This window comes from Pipistrellus kuhlii, unplaced genomic scaffold, assembly GCF_014108245.1.
Source record: "Pipistrellus kuhlii isolate mPipKuh1 unplaced genomic scaffold, mPipKuh1.p scaffold_m20_p_4, whole genome shotgun sequence".
Taxonomy (NCBI): domain Eukaryota; kingdom Metazoa; phylum Chordata; class Mammalia; order Chiroptera; family Vespertilionidae; genus Pipistrellus; species Pipistrellus kuhlii.
Window position 1 is genome coordinate 37,411,103 of NW_023425540.1, and position 23,672 is coordinate 37,434,774.

At 40.6% G+C, this 23,672-nt stretch overlaps 1 protein-coding gene and 1 pseudogene across 6 annotated transcripts in view; both read left to right on the forward strand.

The window, feature by feature from the left end:
- The first annotated feature begins 336 nt into the window (after positions 1 to 336).
- LOC118703068 lies at positions 337 to 2,413 on the forward strand (annotated as a pseudogene).
- A 16,159-nt stretch (positions 2,414 to 18,572) lies between these two features.
- Positions 18,573 to 23,672, forward strand: part of SCAMP1 (secretory carrier membrane protein 1) — an 84,311-nt gene continuing 79,211 nt past the window's right edge. For 4 of the 6 annotated variants that reach the window (XR_006739758.1, XR_006739759.1, XM_036410729.2 and 1 more), the window contains exon 1: positions 18,576 to 18,798. Coding sequence is in view for 4 of the 6 variants with exons in the window: in XM_036410729.2 (XP_036266622.1) it covers positions 18,742 to 18,798 (57 nt within the window). In the remaining 2 variants the exon portion in view is untranslated. Of the gene's footprint in view, positions 18,799 to 23,672 lie in introns of all 6 variants that reach the window. The other 2 variants (XM_036410732.2, XM_036410731.2) reach the window with 2 other exon arrangements.

A 23,672-nucleotide genomic window follows, 5' to 3' on the forward strand; every position in this document is an offset into this window, starting at 1 on the left:
GAGGTATATTTATAAACATTTCTGCAGCAAATAAAGTAAACATTGTCAAGAAAGAAGTTCTGTTTGAAATAGAAAAACATAAACATGTTTCTCACTGGATGTTGGACTCTGTAAGAACTAACTGACCTTCTGGATAACTAAATCAACAGAGATTTCAACCAGCTGGACTATAATCACACACCAGTGTAATGGGTGCCTCAGGGAAACCGGTGAAACTGGAAAACCAGTTAGGACAGTGGTGAGCTGTTTTTTGGATCCTGGGATTTGTCCTTAAGCCTGAGTCCTCCCTTCCCTTTGTTCTGGGTGTGGCTCCTTCAATGAATTTCTAAAATCATTTTGTTACAAACAAGTACCTGGCCATTGCTCTTATGGGCACACCAAACAAAATGCAGATGTTTCTAATTGAGATATTATTGCAATAAATTTTGTTTAGCAATCTAAATTCTATGTCTTTCTAGAATGAGGCTACTACAGAGTTAGGAGGAAACATCTTTGTACTAATTCAAAAAAAATTATTCTTTTTATTCAGTTATTGCCTGAATAAAAGGAAATCATGAGATGAGGACCATGCCCAAGGGGACACACAGGTCTAATTTCTTCCTTCCTGCATGAAAGAAAGATGGTGAAATGAAACTGCACTGGATTGTTATAGCCCAACAAGTGGTGGATCATTAATGCCTCACGTGTGATGCTACTTGTAAATGGATAAGCCAGATGTTGGGAACCGTTCTGTCAACTACGTGTACTTATCACTTTTCATAGGTTAGGGGGACAAAGGATCCCTGAGGGTGTGGATTGGGAAATCTCCTCTGAAGAAAATGGTAGCCACACCATCCAATTTTCTGAGAAAGAATAAAGGTGGCCCCCCTACAGCCATGCCTGCCATTGCCACTGCCCCTGGTCCAGGTGTTCCCCTGCCCCCAGATGAATTGCTCCTGAAAGGCCATGAGGAGAAGACTGAGGAGGAGCTGGGAGATGATGACGACCCTCTCCGAGAGACTCGGGTCTGATGGAGAAACTTCTGGAGAGGATCCGGTCCGCAGTCGAAGCCACTTTTTTTTTTTTTAAATTTAATAAATCTTTATTGTTCAGATTATTACAATTTTTCATCTTTTTGCCCCCCACAGATCCCCTCCACCGGTTCCCACCCCACCTTCTGCCCTTATTCTCCCCCACCCCCGTCCTCATCCATAGGTGTACGATTTTTGTTCAGTCTCTTCCCGTACCTCCCTAACCCCTTTCTCCCCAAAAATTGTCAGTCCACTCCCTTTCTATGCCCCTGATTATATTATATTCACCAGTTTACTCTGTTCATCAGATATTTTTATTCACTTGATTTTTAGATTCACTTATTGATAGATATGTATTTGTTGTTCATAATTTTTATATTTACCTTTTTCTTCTTCCTCTTCTTAAAGAATACCTTTTATATACTGGTTTGGTGGTGATGAACTCCTTTAGCTTTTTCTTATCTGTGAAGCTTTTTATCTGCCCTTCAATTCTGAGTAATAGCCTTGCTGGGTAAAATAATCTTGGTTATAGGTTCTTTTTAGTCATCACTTTGAATATTTCTTGCCACTCCCATCTGGCCTGCATAGTTTCTGTTGGAGCCACTGTTGCCTGTCCCTCTTTGTGGCTCAAAGAAATGTACAGGTTTTCCAGGGCAGCCTTGTGGATTGGGACAGCTTCCTTCATGCTCCTGGTTCTTCCTGTTGTCTTTGACACTGAGAAGCTGCAAATGGAGCAACAGCAGCCATTGCAGCAGCCGCAGATTCTCCTAGGGCCTAACACAGGCTGTCAGGAGGAATGCCAGGGTTTCTGCCTTCACTTCCTGGAAAGATCTAGATTGTTACTGCTCTATTTGACCTGTCTTGGTGGGAGGAGTTTGAAAATTTAATACTGTTGGAACTGATTTTTTTTTTTTTTTTTTTTTTTTTTTGGCACTAAAAACAAACAAACAAACAAAAAAAAACCTGGTTGGGAAAATTTCCCCTTCATTGTCTCATGGAGAGACTCCCAACTTACAACTGTGCCCTGCAAGCTTTCCTGACTGACTTCTCTCCTCACTCTGACACCAGTGCATCCAGGCAGATGGTCACTCCAACTCAGCCATCCCGGCTCTCACTGAGTTACTCCGAACTAGAAGGTCTCCTCAGTGTCTGCTTGTGGGATAGGAACTGACGCCAGTGGAAGGATGTACCCCTGACCATGAACGACGCTTTTGCTTTGATATGCACACTATAGAGAAATACGGAATGCACTACAGCTGTGGTGTGAAAGCAGCCACTGTGGATTTCTGTGTATGTTGGAAAAGAGGGAGGGCCAGCAGCTGTTTTAACCACTGGATGGGCACTGCGGAGGGCAGAGCAGGAGCTCACTTCCTCTGCACATTTTGGCCAGTAGACCTGTGTGTGTGTGTGACTAAAACAGAAGGAAAAAAAAAAAAAGTCAGTGCTCACTTTTGTAATTAAATATTTAAAATGATTAAAAAACAAAAACAAAAAAAGGTGGCTTTAGGATAAAGGAAGAAAGGGCTTTGTTTTCTCTCTTGGTTGGTGACAATAAGACCAGACTCTGGTTAAGGAGGACATGATAGAGACACATAACAGTAGGCGACAAGATGACATTGGCTACTTGTGACATACTGAGGACTAAAGAGGGAAATGGCTGCAGAGGATCCTTAGTGCAGGCAATGGCTGACTGACTCTAGGACCAACACTTAAATTTCCTTTTTATGCCTTTTTCTTTTGTATGTTCTAATTCTCTTTTTATATTTTTAAGCCTTCAGTAAATTTTTAAGTGCTACAGTCCAATGTTCTTCATGTGGGGAATTAGGAATGTGTTTACAGCTGAAACTATAGTGTAGGAATATGAATTTTGCCTCCTTCTGTACTCTTCCCTGAAGTCAGCTTGGTGGTAGTTATCAGAAAATTAAATTGATGTTCCAGCTGAGTAGAGTGTCACATGCAAGGTAATAAGCTGAGTGCAAGTGGACACCATTGCCAATGTGGAACAGCTTCCCTGCCTCCAAAGGGAGGAAATTATTAGGGGATAGGCCATATTTTGATATTATATAGATGGGACTCTCTAGCCAGTAGATACTTTAGTTGTAGATGCCAGTCACATAGAAAGAGTCATTCATGCCAGCGAGGCTAACTTGGCAATTAAATTGTAACAGCTTGTGGTATTTTATAACTACTATAGAAAATGCAATTGAAGAAATAAGTTACCCATGGTTAATAGTTAATTATACAATAGTGAGATTATTACCATCTCCAAAATGCCTAATATTGAGCAGAATATGATAAACACAGAAAATTGAGTTTATACCAAACGAAAATCAGATTTAAAACAAATGCAGCCTCCTTCCCATAAGAGTTCCTCTCTACAATCTCTTTGAAAAGATTTAAGGGACAAGTTGGCCATCAAGACATGGAAAGAAATGTTTACATGTTAAAACAGGTGTTGTTTGGCATCACTTTGTTTATGGGCCAAAGGTAGAAATTTCTCCTGTTTCTTAGGAAAATCCTGTGTTTTTTTGTTGCTGTCATGTCATAGTTCTTATAGTGCTGCTTAGCAGTCTTAAACACATGCTGAAGGGATCATGCTTTCTTCTGTAGCATGGTGGGAAACTTAGGTTGATTTGCAAAGTACTGTAGTTCTTCAAAAGCACAAGCATTTGTTTGTTTGTTTGTTTGTTTGTTTATTATTATTATTTTCAATTCTCACCCAAGGATATTTTGCCATTGCTTTTTAGAGAGAGTGGGAAGGGGAGAGACACACACAGAGAGAAACATTGATGTGAGAGAGAACATTGATGTGAGAGATTAGTTGCCTGTTGCATGCTCTTCTCCCCACCAACACAAGGGCCCTGGCTGGGGAGGAGCCTGCAGCCAAGGTATGTGCCCTTGACTAGAATTGAACCTAGGACCCTATAATCCACAGGCCAACAATCTACCCACTGAGCCAATCTGGGTAAGGCAAGGCACAAACATTTTTAAAAATGTAATTTAATATGGGCAGCTAAGAGGAAAGTGCACATAAAAAATAAGTATCTTTTTATTTTCAGCATCAATTTTTTCACAAATACGTAGCAGTTATTCTGTGTATATATAAAATTTCTGCAAATTTTGACGATTAAAGAATCTATTTTGATTGGTAAGATATTACAGCTTGTTTGGACACAATTGTGAATTTAACATCCATCACAACAAATTATATGTACACTTACACTGTACAGATATTTTAATGAGCTAGAACAGGGATTGGCAAAACATGGATGAGGACCAAATTATCACACCCATATTATCTACATGACTGGAGTTGGTCAAACTGCAAAGTTTGAGGGCACACTCTCCAAGACTGCTATCACTTTGATACTACCAGGAAGTTTGGAAGACTTCATAAACCACCCAAACCTAATGAATTTAGTAGTTCACTAGAAGGGTTCATAGAACTCACTGAAAGTTATTATACTTACAATTTGATTTATGATAGGGAAATGATACACATTAAAATCAGCTAAAGGAAGGGAAACATTAGACACAGCTTGGGAGGGTTCCTAAGGCAAAGCTTCCATTGTCTTCTCCCAATGAGGAATGACCCAGTACCGTCCCAGCATCAGTATTTGACAATATCCATGAATTGGTGTCAGAGTTTTGTTGGAGCTTCATTTAATAAGAATAATGGATTAATTGATTACCCACATGATTGAACTCAGTCTCCACGTCATCTGATACCACGTGACTCAAAGTGTCCACCCTAAATCACATGGTTGTTCTTTCTGGTATGGCCAGCTAGTACCCTAAACAAAGACACTCCTATTAATGATGACAAAGCTCACCTTCCAGAAGCATCTTTATACCTGTTGATTAAAAGTAAATTAATTATCAATACACATTTAACATGTAATTAATGCCAGTATCAATGTTTAGTCCTAAGACATTAATGGGCAAATGTTACTGATAAGCAAAAGGATGGTATGTAGGGAGTCTCCTTGCTAGGGTTGGATTTAAACCTCTGAACATTGTTTTGTGCTTTTGTGCATTGAATAGGTTGATTAAATTTTGGGAAAGATCCAGCAGTAAAGTCTTATTGTTCCATCAGTAAACTTTTACCAAGGGCCTCTTTTCAGCAAGATAACCACCACGCACACAGTTCTCCAATCTTTCACTTATCTGCTCCAGATCATATGGAAGAAAAAAGTAGTGATTTACATGCTAAGGCACAGGTTATTGGATTAAAGCAGTTTTTTTTTTCTAGATCTGTAAAGTCAAACAAATTTCCTCCCAATTCTAAGGCCTGTGAAGATTTGGCCTTTTTTATGCATATTCTATATAATAAAGAGGTAACATGCAAATTAACCCTCACAAGATGGCTGCCTACTACCAAGCTGGCAGGGGAGGGTTAGTGAGAGACAACCAAGCAACTGAACAAGCAGGTTGTGAGTGGCAACCAGGCTGGCAGGGGGAGCAGTTGGGGGCAACCAGGCTGGGGTGCAGTTTGGGGTGACCAAGTCGGCAGGGGGGCAGTTGGGAGCAATTAGGTCGGCGAGAGTAGTGGGGGGACATTGAGCGGTGACTAGGCCAGTGGGGGAGCAGTTGGAGGAGACCAAGCTGGCAGGGAGGGGGCAGTTGGGGGTGACCTGGCCGGCAGTGGGGGATAGTTAGGGGCAATCAGGCAGGTGAGCAATTAGGAGCCAATGGTCCAGGATTGTGAGAGGGATGTCCTAGATTAGAGATAGTGCAGGCTGGGTTGAGCACCCCCATCCATGAATTTCATGCACCAGACCTCTAGTTATTGAAATAAAAACTAAGCTACATTCTTTCTCCTAAACTTATTTGTAGGTTGTTACAGTAATGAATGATCATTAAAGAAATTGAAAGTAAAGTAGAAAAAGAAAACAAATAGTCTATTATTTCATCTATCTTCTTTTCTAATTTTAGATATTAAAATGAAGTTGTACCTTTCCTCTTTATACTCTATGTAACGTATCTTTTCCCATTTATTATTATACTTGTTCTTACAAATTATCACATATTAAAAAACAATTTTAATTGTTATATAATAATCCTTGCATGGATTTAGCAGTTAATTTAACCATTTGACTTTTGTTTTCTACATTTTTCTCAAGTGATGTTTTTGTTTCTTTGTTTGGTGGAGTAATACATCGGAATATCATTCCAAAATCCTTTTTATAAATTTATGCAAGCTGATAGAATAATCCAGAATCTTTCCTCTAATCATTTAGAGTTTAATGAATATCAATTGCTTAATAAAAGCACATGTATTTACATGAGTTAAATTTCATAATCAAGTCAAATAAGTTTATAATTTTCTTTATCTTAGCAAATACTAACACATATTTAATACTATCTCTCATTTGCATGTTTAATTAATTGAGTTTTCAGAATCATTTACTATGCAGAAGAACAAAAATTAATATCATCTAGGAAATATCAGTGAAACTTATCTTGGTCAATGTGATTTGGCTTGAAATGGGCAGTCACTGGGTAAGAGGATTAGAGGATGCCCTTTACAATTGTGCCACCCAGAGTGGTTTTAATCCAGCTCTGTCTCCTAGCTGTTGTCCTGGATGCCTCCATCCTGTCCCCTTTTCTCTGAAGGTCATTTTATCATGACCTCCATTTTCCACCTAGAAGTGCATGACACTGCCCCCTGTTGCCCAGCCTGACCACTCAGTCCACTCTCTCAATATTGGCAAGGTTCTAGGTTCTGAAGTGAGGGATTTTTTCCCCCTCATGCAAGGCAGAACTGTCTGTTGTCAGTTCCTTGCTGTGCTTCTAGTGATAATAGCTCTTTATTTAGCTTCCTTTCTGTTACAGCGTTTTTCTCCCTAGAAATTTGGCATGAGTTTCTGAGGGCTTGATCGGAAGGCAATCGAGGGAGGCATCTCACACTGCATCCAGAATTGTCCTCCCTCTCAGACCTCAGCAGATGTCCACAGAATAAGCCTGGGCTCTCCTATTCCCTCCTTTTCCCCTGAACTCTTTCCGTACCAACCACATAGCCTATGAGAGGATAAAGAAAGAGTTTCCGTTCCTCAGTGGCTTCAGGGCCCAGGGTTAGAGGCTGGCTGTCAGCATCTCCCACTGCTTCTCCAGGATGTTCCTTGGTCCTCTTGAAGTTGTTCCCTGGCAAGCCTGTCTATAGGCCACCCGACATGGTTAGACCTGAGTCCTCAACTTCTTAACTCCCCCCCCCCCCATATTTCTTATATTGATTATGGTATCACATAATTGTCCTCATTCCCCCAATCCATCCCAAACCCCTCCCTACATATGCCCTCACTGCCCCCCAACCCTCCCCACCTCCGTTGTCCATGGCCACTGGCCAGGCCCATATTCAACTTCTTAACTTGAGCTAATGCTCTGGAATCCTGATTCCATTGATTTAGAAATTATTGGACTTGATTTTATTGTGTTAACATGTTTAAATTCTCACATTGCTAAATCTCCATTGATTTTCTTTTTATTAAATTCATTTGTGTACCAGACAACAATTTAATCAGGAAACTGGTCTAATAATACCCTTGTGAAAATGTGATTTATTTCTTCAGAACATTGCTTGACAAAGTAGCTGTTTTCTGTTCTTATTTTATGATCATTGATGTTTCCTTGCCCTGTATGGTGAAAAGTGGGTGACAAAGCAGCAAAGGGAAGGCAAATGTTTTTTTTTTTTTTTAATTTTATTTGTTTTAGAGAAATTTTATTCTTTCTAAAAAATCTTTTTAGGCCTGGCTGGCATGGCTCAATGATTGAGCATCAACCTATGAACCAGGAGGTCATGCTTCAATTCCCAGTCAGAGCACATGCCTGGGTTGTGGGCTTGATGCCCAGTGCAGGGCATGCAGGAGGCAGCCGTTCAATGATTCTCTGTCATCATTGATGTTTCTATCTCGCTTCCCATCTCTCTTACTCTCTGAAATCAATTTAAAAAATATTTTAAAAGAATTTTAGAACTCTTTTTTAAAAAATATATATTTTATTGATTTTTTACAGAGAGGAAAGGAGAGAGATAGAGAGCTAGAAACGTCTATGAGAGAGTATCATCGACCAGCTGCCTCTTGCACATCCCCTACCGGGGATGTGCCCGCAACCAAGGTACATGCCCTTGACCGAAATCAAACCCGGGACCTTTCAGTCTGCAGACCAACGCTCTACCACTGAGCAAACTGGTTTTGGCAAGAATTTTAGAACTCTTTATTACAGCTATTATGCACTATAATAAAATGTATAATTATATGGCAAAAATTCAGAATGTATGGTGAAAACTTCTATTAATAAAGCAAGTAACAAAAAGAGATTAGAAAAGCCATTAGTTGAGTGCAAATTTGATGTGAAAGAAATTTCTTTGGCTTTATCCCCATCAATCTAACCATCTATCCATCTATCCCTCCATGCATCTGTAAATCTATTCATTTGTCCATCCATCTATGCAATCATTCACTTTCCACCTATGTCAGATGCTCTGACCATCAATGATGTGAAAATGATCAAGATGTGATGTATGCCCCACAGGAATAATATATTGGGTCGGCAGCTAAGTAATTGCGGGCTTCACACATATATGGCTTCAGTTGAATTTTTAGGTTTGCAGACGTAGTACAAATGTAAAACACATTTTGTTATTTGATAGTTGGCTATTCAGCTGTTAATCAGTAAAAAAAGTTTTTTGATCTGTTTTGTAGTTTTTGTTTGGCGTTCGTTGAAAAATGGAAAATCAAAAGGAACATTTTTGTCATATTTTGCTTTTTTATTTCCACAAAGGGAAAAACGTATCCCAAGCTCATAAAAAGTTATGTGCTGTTTATGGTGACGAAGCCTTAAAAGAACGGCAGTGTCAAAATTGGTTTGCCAAATTTCGTTCTGGTGATTTTTCACTCAAAGATGAAAAACGCTCTGGTCGTCCAGTTGAAGTTGATGACGCCCTAATCAAAGCAATAATCAATTTGGACTGTCACAGTACAACACGTGAGATTGCAGAGAAGCTTCATGTATCACATACATGCATTGAAAATCACTTAAAACAACTTGGCTATGTTCAAAAACTCGATACATGGGTTCCTCACGAACTGAAAGAATCACAGTTAACGCAACGCATTAGCAGCTGCGATTTGCTAAAGAAACATAATGAAAATGATCCATTTTTAAAACGACTGATAACTGGCGATGAAAAATGGGTTGTTTACAACAATATCAAGCAGAAAAGATCGTGGAGCAGGCCAGGTGAACCAACTCAAACAACATCAAAAGCTGATATTCATCAAAAGAAGGTTTTGTTATCAGTTTGGTGGGATTACAAAGGAATTGTCTACTTTGAACTCTTACCACCCAACCAAACGATCAATTCTGATGTCTACATTGAACAACTAACGAAATTAAACAATGCAGTTAAAGAAAAGTGGCCCGAATTGACAAATCGAAAAGGTGTTGTATTCCATCATGACAATGCAAGGCCACACACATCTTTGGTCACTCGGCAAAAATTAATGGAGCTTGGTTGAGATGTTTTGCCACATCCACCATATAGTCCTGACCTTGCACCATCTGATTACTTTTTGTTTCGATCTTTACAAAACTCCTTGAATGGTAAAAATTTCAATAATGATGATGATGTCAAATCGTACCTGATTCAGTTTTTTGCTAATAAAAACCAGAAGTTTTTTGAACATGGGATTATGATGCTGCCTGAAAGATGGAAAAAGGTCATTGATCAAAATGGGCAATACATTACAGAATAAAGTTATTTAGTTCCATAAAAAAATTGTCTTTGATTTTCTTTAAAAAATCCGCAATCACTTAGTTGCCGACCCAATATTATCTAGAGGGGGACAGAGATGTGTCAGGAGGTATGACATTCCTTGGGCCATGTCAAAGGACAATTATAAGGAATGTTTTTACATGGTTCCTCAAAGAATCCCCACTGGGATTTGAGCCCCAATTACCCACAGTTGTGAACTGCTTAATACTTTCTCTTTTATTGGCTTTCCTTTACTTATTTCATTCTTCCTTCTTCCTCACTCTGGCTTCCTTGGAATACCATCCACACACACTACTTGTATCCAATTTCCTTGTCACTTTTACTCAAGGTCCTGCTTTCGACAGAACCCAATTTTTGTATTTAATACAAAATAATAATTTCTATAGGTGATAAAGATATTAGCAGAATTCTCTCATTCTATAGAGGATGAAACAACTAATTTCTTGGGTTGGAGTTGCCAGGGAAGTTTATAAGTCAATTGCAGGAGCCAAAGAAAGGAAGAAATTTAAAATTTATAGGTGAAAGATAAGGTTCTCCAATTTCTTTAACTAGAGTTCAACATAGGATATGTAGTCCTTGGATGATATAATGAAGGCTAATTTGCATATTTCCTGTTATTTGAGTGAGTTACATAAGCCTGAGTTTTGATGGGCTTTTGGGAGGAGTCAAGGATGAAATAATTTGGAGCTAATGCCCAATCCTTGAACTAAGCACTTTTAAGAACAAATAATATGAACAGGTCTTTATTTTGACCATTGAAACCATTCCTTGGAACAGGGAGGATGGTTGGAGGTAGGAGAATATCAGAAAACCAGGCTTGGTCCAAGGATAATGGTTGTGGTCAGGGATGAAAGGATAGTTTGCTTGCAACATATATGGTGGCTTTCTACTACCTTGTAAGCAAGCTTCCAGAGCAATGTGTGCCAGATTCCAAGACAGAGGGGCGGTGAACATTTAAAGAATGCCAAAAGGAAAAGTTGTGATTCATCAAAGCATTGTAAAACACTAAAATCATGAGAACCTCTCTATAAGGAAACCCATTCACCAGAACCTAGATCTTTGGCTAAGATCTCTGGAGAGTATGAGGTTTGAGAAGGTCCATACTAGTGTTAATGGGAGGAACAATGTCCTCCCTCAGCTCCAGAGCTTTAAACTATACCAAGAGACAGGCACAGCTATCAACGTTCCGGAGGTCACAAATGGGGGAAATCAACTGCGGCAGCTGTCCCACAGATTAGTCAGGTTATGCAATGGAGGAGGTTATGCAATACAGATGGGCAAAAGCTCCAGCTCTCAGACCCAGCAACTATGGACATAGTTATCCACATCCTTCTGGCTGTTTCTCCCCCGTCAGCTGGTAGTCGACATTGGGTTCTAATGGCATACTTAATCACCAAGATTACAGCACTTCTCTCGTTGTTGAAAAACAACAACATGAAATATAATAAAATCTAATATAGAATGCGATGACAAACAGTACAAAACTCCAGATATGAGGTGTGTATTGGTCATAATAATTCTTAAAATAACTTTTAGATTCATTTCACCTCTCTGAGTTCCCATTTTCTCATTTGTAAAAGAGAGATAATAATACTTATCTTCAAAGTATGTCATATAAGAAAATGGGTCCTGAGCCTCCAGCATCTCAATACTTGACAATGCCAGACATTCAAGGTAGTTTAGCTGTCTCTACCCTCTCCTCCTGAAGGTAATGAAGAGAACAGCTGCTCTAAATAAATCTGATTTCTTTTTTTAAAATCCTCAGCATTAAAGTAAAGATGAAGCATCTGAAAGTAACCTTTCTTTTTTAAAAGACCTGATAATCAGGTTTGGGGTACTTCTTTGGGAAGATCAGAAATGGGTTAGATTGCTGTGATTATTTCCTTTCTTACAATAGTCCCCTAAAGATTTATACACAATTTGCAATTTAAAAATTATAAACTGTTTTTCTTTTGAAGACTTTTGTGAAAATTGAATAGACATTAGGTAATATCAAGTATGATTACATAATTTATGGCTCACAAAACAAAACCGGTTTTCTGGAATTATACCTAGATAAAAATAATAGTCTGCCTTTTGTCTCTTTACACAAATGATCCAAAGTAGTCACAAGCCTGTAATACTTACTTTACTACATTTATATATTGCTATCCTATATGATAAAAGCCTAATATGCTGTGTCCAGTTGACCAGTTGGCCATTCAAGCAATCAAATCGTAATATGGTAATGATACGCTAAGGCTGTTCAACCACTTGCTGTTATGTGAACTGACCAGCTAGGGGCAGATGCTAGGTTAGTTTGCTCTGGGGTCTAGCCAATTGGGACTGAGTGAGAAGGGGTAGACACACCCTGGAGCCCTCCCATGGTTCTTCCCCGGCCAACCAACCTTCCACGTCTCTCCCGGGCCCCAGTCGTGCACTGGTGAGGTCCCTTGGCTTGGCCTGCACCCTCTTGCAATCCAGGATCCCTTGAGGAATGTCAGAGCGCTTTTTTTGGCCCAATCCTGCAGGCCAGACAGAGGGACCCCACTGGTGCACAAATTTATGCCTCTAGTATATTATATATTACTATATTCATATTTTACTATTTATGTATTTTACTATTTCTGTATATAGTATATATGTACAGATAATATAGTATGTTATATACTACATAATATATTTTGCTATAATACTATTTTACTTTTTCTAATTTTTATAGCATTTAAAATATGATCACTGATAAATGCCTCAATATATAGGCATATATGTATATATATATGAAGGTATATATATATATATATATATAATATATATCTGCCTTCAGAGATCATAATAATCTGGCCACTCATTGTATATAATACACAATCATATATTTCTGTCTTGCAAAATAAGGATAACTTCACCATAACATCATTCCTTTTTTTTTTTTTTTTTTTTGTATGTGCAAACTTGTTTATGGCCATGTTCAATGTTACGTTTAAAGGTAACACATTAGCCAAGACCGGTTTGGCTCAATGGATAGAGCGTCGGCTTGGGGACTGAAGGGTCCCAGATTTGATTCTGGTCAAGGACATGTACCTTGGTTATAGGTACATCCCCAGTAGGGATGTGCAGGAGGCAGCTATCGATGTTTCTCTCTCATCAATGTTTCTAACTCTCTATCCCTCTCCCTTCCTCTCTGTAAAAATCAATAGAATACATATTAAAAAAATAAAGATAACACATTAAATGAAAACATAGTGGTTAAGATATTATGACACATTTATATGATGAACTATTTCATAGCTAAAATATGAAATAACTGCTATATATTGGGGAAATATTAATAAGGTAACATTAGTTAACAATATAGAATATATAATTGAATAGATAAAAGGATTTAATCCATGCACATAATACATGAACCATAACATTTTTGTGCAGACTCTCCTAGGAAATAAAATGAGCTCTGCAGTTAGTTCTTGCATCACACTGGCCCATGCCATTTGAAATTCGTCGATGGTCTTTCTATGAAGTTAACGTTTAGAATTCAGAATTTCAGTCCAGAAAATTTTATCATAGCAGCTGCACAATTCTATTCATATTGACTAATAAATTGCTTGCTCTTAATCTTATATTTGGGCTCACTCTGGCCAAAGATATTATGTGGCAATCCCTTTTAAATATATTTTTATTGATTTCAGAGGGGAAGGGATTAGAAAAGAGATATAGAAACATCAATGATGAGAGAGAATCATTGATCAGCTGCCTCCTGCAAGCCCCACACTGGAGATTGAGCCTGCAGCCTCGACATGTGCCCTGACTGGAAACCTGCAGCCTGGGCATGTGACCTGACTGGGAATCATCAACATGACCTCCTGGTCCATAGGCTGATGCTCAACCACTGAGCCATGCCAGCTGGGCAGCCCCTTTCATAGGCAAAGTAACAGTAAACACAATTATTTCTTGAGAACCTTCTTTGAGCAGAATGCTGATTTTAAGCTCTGTGAATAATATAAAGAAAAATTTCTCCCTGTCTTCAGAAGAGAGACAGATACATTCATTCACTCCAAATATATGTTGAGATACCATATATGCTGGGCATGTACTAATAATTTACACCCCTAGGATATGGTATATCATGAATTCTATAACAAAGATTCAAACTGTTTTAGATACTATGGGAAAGGAGAGATAAACTTGGATTAGGAATAGCAAGTTATCGCTCTATTCAGGACATAGTATTTGAAATTGGCCATGAAAGGTTGATTGAACTTTGAAGGTGGAAAATGAGAGGGAGAAGGACATTCTTGGTAGAAGGGACTCTGTGTGCATGTACAGTCTTAGTTACAATGAGACTCAAAATATACATTTATTTTTGTTATGCTTATTGTGTCCTGAACTACAGAATACTTTTATCCCATGAATCATAAGAGAACAACAATGTGATGTAATTATCTGAAGGATACCCAGACCATTCAGCCTTTTGAATAGCATATAATCATATGAGAAAGGGTAATTACTTTAGATACAATTGGTTGGGCTGGAGTTAGCTTAGGTGGTGAGCGTGGAAGGCAGTTAGCTGGATAGCGGGTGGTGGTGTGACTACCTTACAGTTCTGTGAGTTGGCAGTCCAGCATGGTTCTCAATAGGCTAAAATAAAGGTGTCAGCAGGGCCTGGTTCCCTTTTGGAGGCTCTCGGGAAGAATCATTTCCTTGTTCATTTAGGTTGTTAGCAGAATTTGGTTCCTCTTGGTATCTCCATTTCCTTGCTGGCTGTCAGCTAAGGGCTGTTCCCAGCTTTTTGAAACCACTCAAATGCCTTGGCTCATGAACCCCTTCCTCCATCTTAGAAGCCAGCACTCTGAAGGATTCATCTGATTCCATTGAGCCCACCTGGGTAGTTCAGGATATTTTCCTCCTCTAAAAATCCTCAACCTTAATCACATCTGCAAAATCCCCTTTGTCAAGTAAAGTAACTTGTTTGAAGTTTCCAGGATTAGGGTGTGAACATTTCTTTGGGTACCATTATTTGGCCTACCACACAGTGCCTTCTCTCCTCTGCCACTCCCTAGAAGTGTAGCTAGTGGCAGAATAGAGAGCCACATATACTCCTGTTAGGGTGTCTGTGGGTATCAGTAACAGCAGTCACAGCAGCAAATCTGGAAACTGGGTCCACTGAGTGACATGATAGATTTCAGTTCTAAGTCATTAATGTATCCAGAATCCAATGAACCTTTTTAGGTAAGAATTGTACACTTCTAACTAGATGTTTTCTTAACATTTACTAGCTATATGCTAGCCAGTATAGAAAACATGAAATTCAGACTACAGGCCCCTGACCACAGATTCACAAATCGAATTTGTCAGAGAGAAGCATCATGAGAACAGTGTGAGGCATGCCCTGAGAGGGCAGGACAGAGTTAGGGAGGGGTGAGCCGTTGCCACAGATAAATAGAATGGTAGAGTTGTCCAGAGATATCATTTAGTCATGTCCTAGACCTTTCAGGAAATTTCTTGGGAACGGACCCTACTCTTATATCTAGTACCCTAATCTATCTTCAACAAATTAAATATTGTTTACTGCCTAGTGGGTGTTCAGTGAATACTTCTTGACTCACGATGTGGAAACTCAGGTCAGAAGGGTGAATTGGTATGATTAAGGTCACACAGCTTGTTTATGGTAGAGCTAAATCTAGAAACTAGTTTTGATTTTTCATTCATTTTTCTATCAAATTTAGAAGGCAGCTCCTGGAAAATGGACTACTTCGACAAATGAAGCCTCCTGTGTGCTTTCTTTCTACCTTGCACATAGCATCTCTTCCCCCTTTATAAAATATTTTTAACCGAATCTATAAATTTAATGTCTGCATCATGAGTCAAGAAGTCTGAGGTCTGTTCTCAGTTCGTCTGTTGACTTTCTTTATGGCTGAAGCAAATTACTTTACCTGTCCAAACTCAGTTCATCTATCATGAGAAATGCTAAGGTTCCTTTCAGCTGTTATGCCCTATAATTCTACATTTCATGAGAGCTAATGAAATAACAAGCTTACCCGTGAACCGAGCACATACTTTAATATCTTTATATCAGTGTTCTTTCTTAAAGTGTCGTCAGAACAGCACCTCTATCAGAATCAACTGTGGTGATTCTGCAATTGTTAAAAAGAATGAATTTGATTAATAATTGTTGATTTGGAAATATTTCCATTAGGCCATACTTCCCAATCCTTTTTACCTCTATAGTCATAATACCAATAAAAAAAAATTATATTTATGTGGTTTACTGGGGTAAAAAAATCTTAGACTGTCTTTTTGCCAATGTACATCTCACAGAAAACTCTGCCCTAAATATCATTAAATGAAAAAAAAAAGTTGCAGAAAAATATACAGGGTGTTCCAAAAAAAAAATGTATACATACTTTAATAGCTGATAGTTCAATTTTGAAAATGAAATGTATTTTTAATAACCATTGCCTTTATAATTATTCAAAATGTGTGTATACATTTTTTGGAATACCCATATATCTTACCATTTTTTTTCAAGACAATGCCAAAACTCTGTATATGTCTGCATGATTATGTATTATATATTGTATATGATTATGTGAGTGTTATGCTATATAAATTATATATACAATATTATAAGAATATTAAAAGGAACATACCAGGTTGTTAATGTAAGGAAGATACAACCGAAGAAAAAGGATAAAAACCTTAAAAAAAGAAAAAGTGAAAACACCTTATGTATGAACCTATTTATGCATTTATGTAAAACAATGCATTTGTATATAAAGACATTTAAAAAATATTCAGATTCAGGGCCTCTATTTTAGATCCCGTAAAGCAGAAACTTAGGGATAGGAGACATGGAGAGGTGGGGATGTGCACATTAAAAAGTATTTCAAGTGATTCTGGAACAATGAAGTCTAAATTTTTGCATTAGGTGCTAATGTCACCAGCGGTAAACATAGCATATTTGGAAATTTCCACCCTGCAATTTCCACCAAGCAGGCTCAGCTTATCCTCATTGTCTTGGAACATATTAGATGCATAATAAATAGCTGCTGATTATTTGGGTCATTTGGAGGACAGATGGAGGGAGAGAGGTCCCAAGTGGTGAGAGAAGCAGATCAGCTGGGCTAGCTCAAGCCTAGGAGAGATGAGGAAAAGCACCTGGGAACAAGGAGCCGGGCCCCTTGGCCATTTGCAGACATTCACCAATGCTACTTGTTAGGCACTACATTCATAAGGGAATTTTTCTGTGACTTATTTCATTTACTTCTTCAATAATCATTTACAGACCCAGAGGTGAAGTGAGTAGCCCACGTAATATCATAATTAGGATTTTAACATATAATTGGGGTTTTGAGCACTGAAGAACTAACCAGATACGAGGCTGCTGCTAATAAGATGGTGAGCACAACAGATTGTTTGCTCTTTTTCATATCTAGAATCTTGCAGCTCTGCCAGGATCATCCCTGTCTGTTGTTAATTATTAGTCGACACTCCTAAGTCGGCTGCCCAGAAGCAGCTTGTCATGTAGTCTAACCTGGATCCCTCCAAAGACAAATCACAGCAAAATGCGATTTTTGTTTTCACAGCAGGGAGAAAGGGTTCCCCAGCTGACTCTGCACAGCACAAGCCTTCAAAAAGCCAAGGCGACTTCCAAATCTTCCGCACTTACCAAGTGAAGATAATTCTGGCTCTTTGTAGCTGCATCTGCTAAGTGCTTTCCTGTTAGTGCAGAAGGAAGATGAAAGTAGAGGAAAAGAGATACCTTTAGTTGAGGGGTAAGCCTAACAAACCGTTCAAATAAATTCCTTACGCAAGCCCATTTTTCAGTAATCTCATCTCTGGTGTTGGGAAGGGAATAGGGAAAAATCAGAGGTGTATATTTTGTGCCCAAATACTTGAAAGTCAACAAAACGGCATCTTCTTGTTGTCCACTCATATTAACTTGATCTCCCGACTTGTGTCACCCACCCCTTCCCACCCCCCCCCACCCACCCCCCATTTCCGAAGGAGCCATTTTGCAGATTCCAGAGGATGGGAGCTGGGGCTGGACCCACACCTCTGCGGAGCCAATCCGGATCAGTAGCTCCGCGGCTGATCTCCGATTTGGCAGCCACCTAACGGGGCCGGAAGACGTGAGGCTGGGCGAGCCACACTTCATCAGCTGGGCCTCCAGGACCGCGGGTTTGGAGGCTGCTGCAGAGCTCCTCCCTGCCCCGCGCCTCTCCCTCAGCAGCTGTACCTACGTGTGGTTCCATAGCCACGCGCTCCCAGGTGTGCAGCCCCCCGTCTCAGGCTCCCTTCCCAGCCTGGGGCCCAGGTGACAGCGGATATACTCTTTTGTTTTTGTCCACAAAATACCACCTCTTCCCCAAATCACACGTGACCGGTTTTAAATCAGTGCCAAACACAATCAAGTCCACCCAGACCAGTTGCTGCTCAAGATCAGATACGGCCGGGTGTGAGCACCTGCAGGGGTGGCGGGCTGGATGCCCCAGCTGGGGGCGTGCAAGAGGCAGCCAATCAGTGATTCTCGTTCATCGTGGCTGTTTCTATCTCTCCCTTCCTCTCTGAAATCAATAAGCACATTTTAAAATAAAAATAAATAAAATACCCATGTTATTAAAATAAAAAAGAAAAGAAAAGACGAGATGAGAATCTCAGTGGGGTCCCAGGAAGGCGGGACGGATTTAGCAGCTCCCAAGTACGAGTTCCAGGCTCCCTCCGCCCCCATTCCGTTGCAGCCAAAGCCCGGAGCGCGGGATTCCCGGAGGGACGGACGGGACGGCGCCGGGAGCGCGGCGCGGCCGGAGCGGCGCACGGGGCATGCTCAGTGCGCGGCCGGCTGGGTGGCCCAGCGGCTGGACCCGGATCTGCGCGGCGGCGGCGGCGGCGGCGACGTGAGCGCGCAGGGGGGCGGCGTCCTCGCCTCGTCTCTTTCTCTGCGCCTGGGTCGGTGGGTGACGCGGAGCGCGAGGGGGAGAGATGTCGGATTTCGACAGTAACCCGTTCGCCGACCCGGACCTCAATAACCCCTTCAAGGTGAGCGTCGTCCCCGGCCTCTCCCGCCGCCGCCGCCGCGGCGGGGAGTCATTGTTTGTGAAAACGGACAAGTTCCTTCGCGCCCACCGCGCCCGCCCCTCTCTGCTCCTCTCGGCCGCCTCGTCTGGTGTGGGGGGTCCTTTTGGGGTTCGCGCCCGGGCCCCCGCGTCCCTGGTGTGTGTGTGTGGGGGGGTTGGGAGGGGGTCGGAGCGGAACCTCTTCAGCTCGGCGTCCGGACTCCCTTCCCCACGCCCCCGACGGAGGGGCGTCCTGCCCTCCCCCCGGGAGCGGGCCCGCGGGCGCCGGCCCTCCTCCTGGCAGCGGGCGGGGGGGCCGGGCAGGTGGAGCCGTCACCTGCCAGGCAAGCTGGGCGGGCCCGGCCCGGCCCGGGCGGCGGCGGAGGGGGAGGGAGGGAGGCTTGCCCTCCGGTGGGGTTGTCATGGGGATCCGGGGTGGCGGCGCAGAGCTCTGCCTGGAGTGATGATGGCTGAGGTGTGGAGAAGAGGTGAGGGCATCTAGTAGTAGGCTGCAATTTAAAAAAAAAAAAAATGTGGTATATTGATTTGTATTTTTTTATTTCTTAAACTTGTGCTGCGCTCAGATATACTTGTGTTGCGCTGCTGCCACCCCTCTCTCTCCATGTAGGCCGAGGTGGAGGGTCTGGTGTCAGAGTTGAAAGTGAACACACCTGTAAAAGAATAAATAGTGCACGTGGACGATCACCTTCCCACCCGGCTGCTCTCAGGAAGGGAAAACCACGGGATATTTTCCAAGCTCCTTGTGCGTCACCGGAGCTCTGGGCTGGATCAGGATACCATTTCCCACTTGAGCTTCTTTTCCTTCTTGGAGGCTGACTGCCTTTATTTACCAACCACACAGCCTTGGAAGGGTTTGGCTCGGAAACGGGGAGAGGAAAGAGACAGAAGGAGTTCATTATCTGCGCTTAAATGAGTGCAGTATCTAAACAAGTAGCTCTTGAAAAGCACACCAGGTTTGATAATGAGCCCCGGTGCTTAGGACGTGAAAGTTGTTGCTTCATTTCCCCTGACTACATGCAGTAGTAACCTTAATTCGTAGTCTCACAAAATAGTAACTTTATTTTGTGGTCACGCAAGTTGCCACTTTTGGTTTGTTGAGTTTACATTTCTTCTTCTTTTTTTTTTTTACTCCTGGTTTTATCTCCTATTAAGAATCTGGAAGAGAAAAAAAAAACACCCCAATTTTGATTTTTAGCCTGATAATTTGATGGAGAGTTACGTTAATTAGATGATCCTGGGTATTACTGACAATTGGACGCACCCTGTATAAATGTAGAATAGACCTAGTCACTATCCTTTGCCTCTGATTTCACTTGAGAAAATTCTGTACAACTAGCATGGGACTTTCAGGTTTTTACAAATGATGGTGCATTTTAAGGAGATTGTTCTCACGAAGTGTTCTATCATTCCATGTCGTGGAAAATCTGATTATTTTGCCATATAAATTCTAAAGAGATTTTGTTCATAACTTGCCAAATGGGTGTTATTTTAAAGGTATATTAACCTGTTAGATTTTCCTAATTCACTTAATTCATTAATGCTGTTTTTCAGTGTCTGACAGCATGGCTATTTTATAATATATATATATGTATATATGTATATATGTATATATATATACATACATATATATATTCTATTTGGTTATTTGGTTCTATTTGGTTATTCCATTTCATAGCTTATTTTATATATTTGGTTCTCTTATTTTTAAAATATTTTTCTTTTATTGAATTTATTGGGGTGACAGAGGTTAACAAAATTATACAGGTTTCAGGTGCACAATTCTACAACACATCATCTGTACACTGTATTGTGTTCACCACTCCAAGGCAAGTCTTCTTCCATCACCATTTATCCCCTCTACTAGAGGCCTGGTACACGAAATTCATGCTTGGGGTGGGTGGAGGGAGGGGATCGTCCCTCAGCCCAGCCTGCACCCTCTCCAATCTGGGACTCCTAGAGGGATGTCCGACTGCTGTTTAAACACCATCCTGGTGGGATCAGGCCTAAACCAGCAGTCAGACATCTCTTTCACAATCCAGGACTGCTGGCTCCCAACTGCTCACCTGCCTGCCTTCCTGATTGCCCCTAACCACTTCTGCCTGCCAGCCTGATCACCCCCTAACCACTCCCTGCCAGCCTGTTTGCCCCCAACTTCCCTCCTCTGCTGGCCTGGTCACCCCTAACTGCCCTCCCCTGCAGGGTTGATTGCTTTCAACTGCCCTCCCTTGCAGACCTGGTCCCTCTCAACTGCCCTCCCTTGCTGGCCTGGTCCCTCTCAACTGCCCTTCCTTGCAGGTCTGGTACCTCCCAACTGTCCTCCCCTACTTGCCTGATGACTTACAACTGCCCTCCCTTGCAGGCCTAGTCCCTCCCAACTGCCCTTCCCTGCTGGCCATCTTGTGTCCACATAGGGGGCAGGATCTTTGGCCACATGGGGCAACCATATTATGTGTTGGAGTGATGGTCAATCTGCATATTACTCTTTTATTAGATAGGATAGAGGCCTGGTGCATGGGTGGGGGCCAGCTGGTTTGCCCTGAAGGGTGTCCCGGATCCGGGTTGGGGTTCCCTTGGGGCGTGGGGTGGTCTGGCCGAGGGATCTGTGGTGGTTTGCAGGCTGGCCACGCCCCCTGGTGACCCAAGCAGAAGCCCTGGTATCTGGCATATATTTACTTTCTATAATTGAAACTTTGTAGCCTGGAGCAGAGCCAAGCCTCCTACTCGTTCAGTGGCTGCAGCCATTTCTGTTTGGATTTGTCTACCTTCTATAATTGAAACTTTGTAGCCTTGAGTGGAGGCCTAGGCCAACAAGGGCAGGCGGAAAGCCTGGCTTCTTCTGATGCCGGGGAAACACCTCCCTCCTGCTCTCTGTGGCTATAGCCATCTTGATTAGGTTTATTTGCATACTCTCTCTGATTGGCTGGTGGGTGTGGCTTGTGGAGTGGAGTGATGGTTAATTTGCTTATTACTCTTTTATTAGGTAAGATACCTTACTTCACCTACCCCTACCTCCTAAAGCTGGTGTTCTTGCTATTGCAGGACATTGTCTTCTTAGCCCAAAATGCTCTTTTGTGACATCTAGTGTTGCCATGACACTTTCTCATCTGCCACACATAAGGTTTTTGTACTAAATCTAACTCCCAAAATAATTTTAAATACTCATTGATTGTGGCACAAAATCATTAACTTTTTGTTCTTTTAAGTGGATGCACCCAGAGGATAATTTTTATTATATTCAGGCTCATAAAATATTTCAAGGAATGGATAATTTAGCCCTAAAGAAGACCTGATTGCACACATGTTCCTGTTTATGGTCTTTCCCCGTTTTTATTGACAGTCACAGCACAGTGTATCTGACCATTTATCTTTACATTTTTTTTCAGCTGCCCTTCCTCTTTCAAAGTCAAACTTGACATCGATAGCATATTTCTTTCTTCCTTCATTTTTGCCTTCTATGTACCATATTTTTCGGACCATAAGACTCTCCGGACCATAAGACGCACCAGTTTTTAGAGAAGGGAAATGAAGAAAAAAAATTCTGAAACAAATAGTGTCCTAAAATATTTTATGTGCATTAAAACCCAACATCACAGTCATAAACACACGTAATCAACCCTGTAAAGTAAACAGCATTTAGAACCATTTTAGAGCCGGGAAAGCACACAGAGACCACACAGAGCCGGGCAAGTAAAAAAACTTTTTTTTTAAAGTATATGTGTAGGCTATATTTGGACCATAAGACGCAGGGACTTTTTCCCCCCACTTCTGGGGGAAAAAAAGTGCGTCTTATGGTCCGAAAAATACGGTAAATGCGATTTTTGAAATATCATTTCTGGTCCTCTCTACCTAAATATAAAAAGTTTCTAGATTCACCTTTGTATTACTTTATAATCATCTTTTCAAATATGTTAATATTTTCAATATTATAAAAAAGTTCATATTTTCAAAATATATGATGTATTTCATATTTGGCAACTACCTAATTTCTTTTCGATTAAAAGCTACTTGATTTACATTGCCTTTTCAGAGCTTTTAAGTATTTCCTTTGCTTCACTTTTATGTTAGGAACACTTTTTGTCACATCTTTATTTGAGCCATGTCATGAAAATAATTTCTGAGGATAATGTTTAGATAATGTTTACTTGATTTTATTAGCTGTTGTAAAGTTCTTTGCTGAATTCAGTTCATTTTTTTGATTGACTGCTTTATTTTAGCAGTTGTGATAGGTTCAGTTAATGAGTTTATGGCCTTTGATTAATTTTCATTGTGCATCAAGAAACTTGGAATAACTGGAAATGTGTAGTAATCTGAAAATAAAAAAAGATTATTATATGGTTGCTTTTGATAATCCAATCTTGAGTAAAATATGGTTTTAAAGCTAGAGAATAAAAAATGTTTTCTGTATAGTCAATGAATTTATTGAATAATTATTGAATGTTCTTTATTCTTTTCAGTTATCCATTTTTTCAATAACTATTAAAGAAACATTTCTGTTTTTAAGGATATTAGCCTAACATGGCAGCAAACATGCTTGGAAGGTGAAATAAAATGAGAGAGTTTAATAACCAGAGGAGATATCAGTAATATAGAATCTTGTAAGTCAGTGCAAGAGTGTATGAGTACAAGTTAGAATGAGTGTAACTTGTTCAAAGGAGGGAACTGTAAGTGGTCAGAAAATTTTCATGTCTTCTAATATGATTTAGTGTACGGTATTAATGGGCTAATTGATTATGTTAGAACAATGGTCAGCAAACTCATTAGTCAACAGAGTCAAATATCTACAGTACGATTGAAATTTCTTTTGAGAACCAAATTTTTTAAACTTAAACTTCTTCT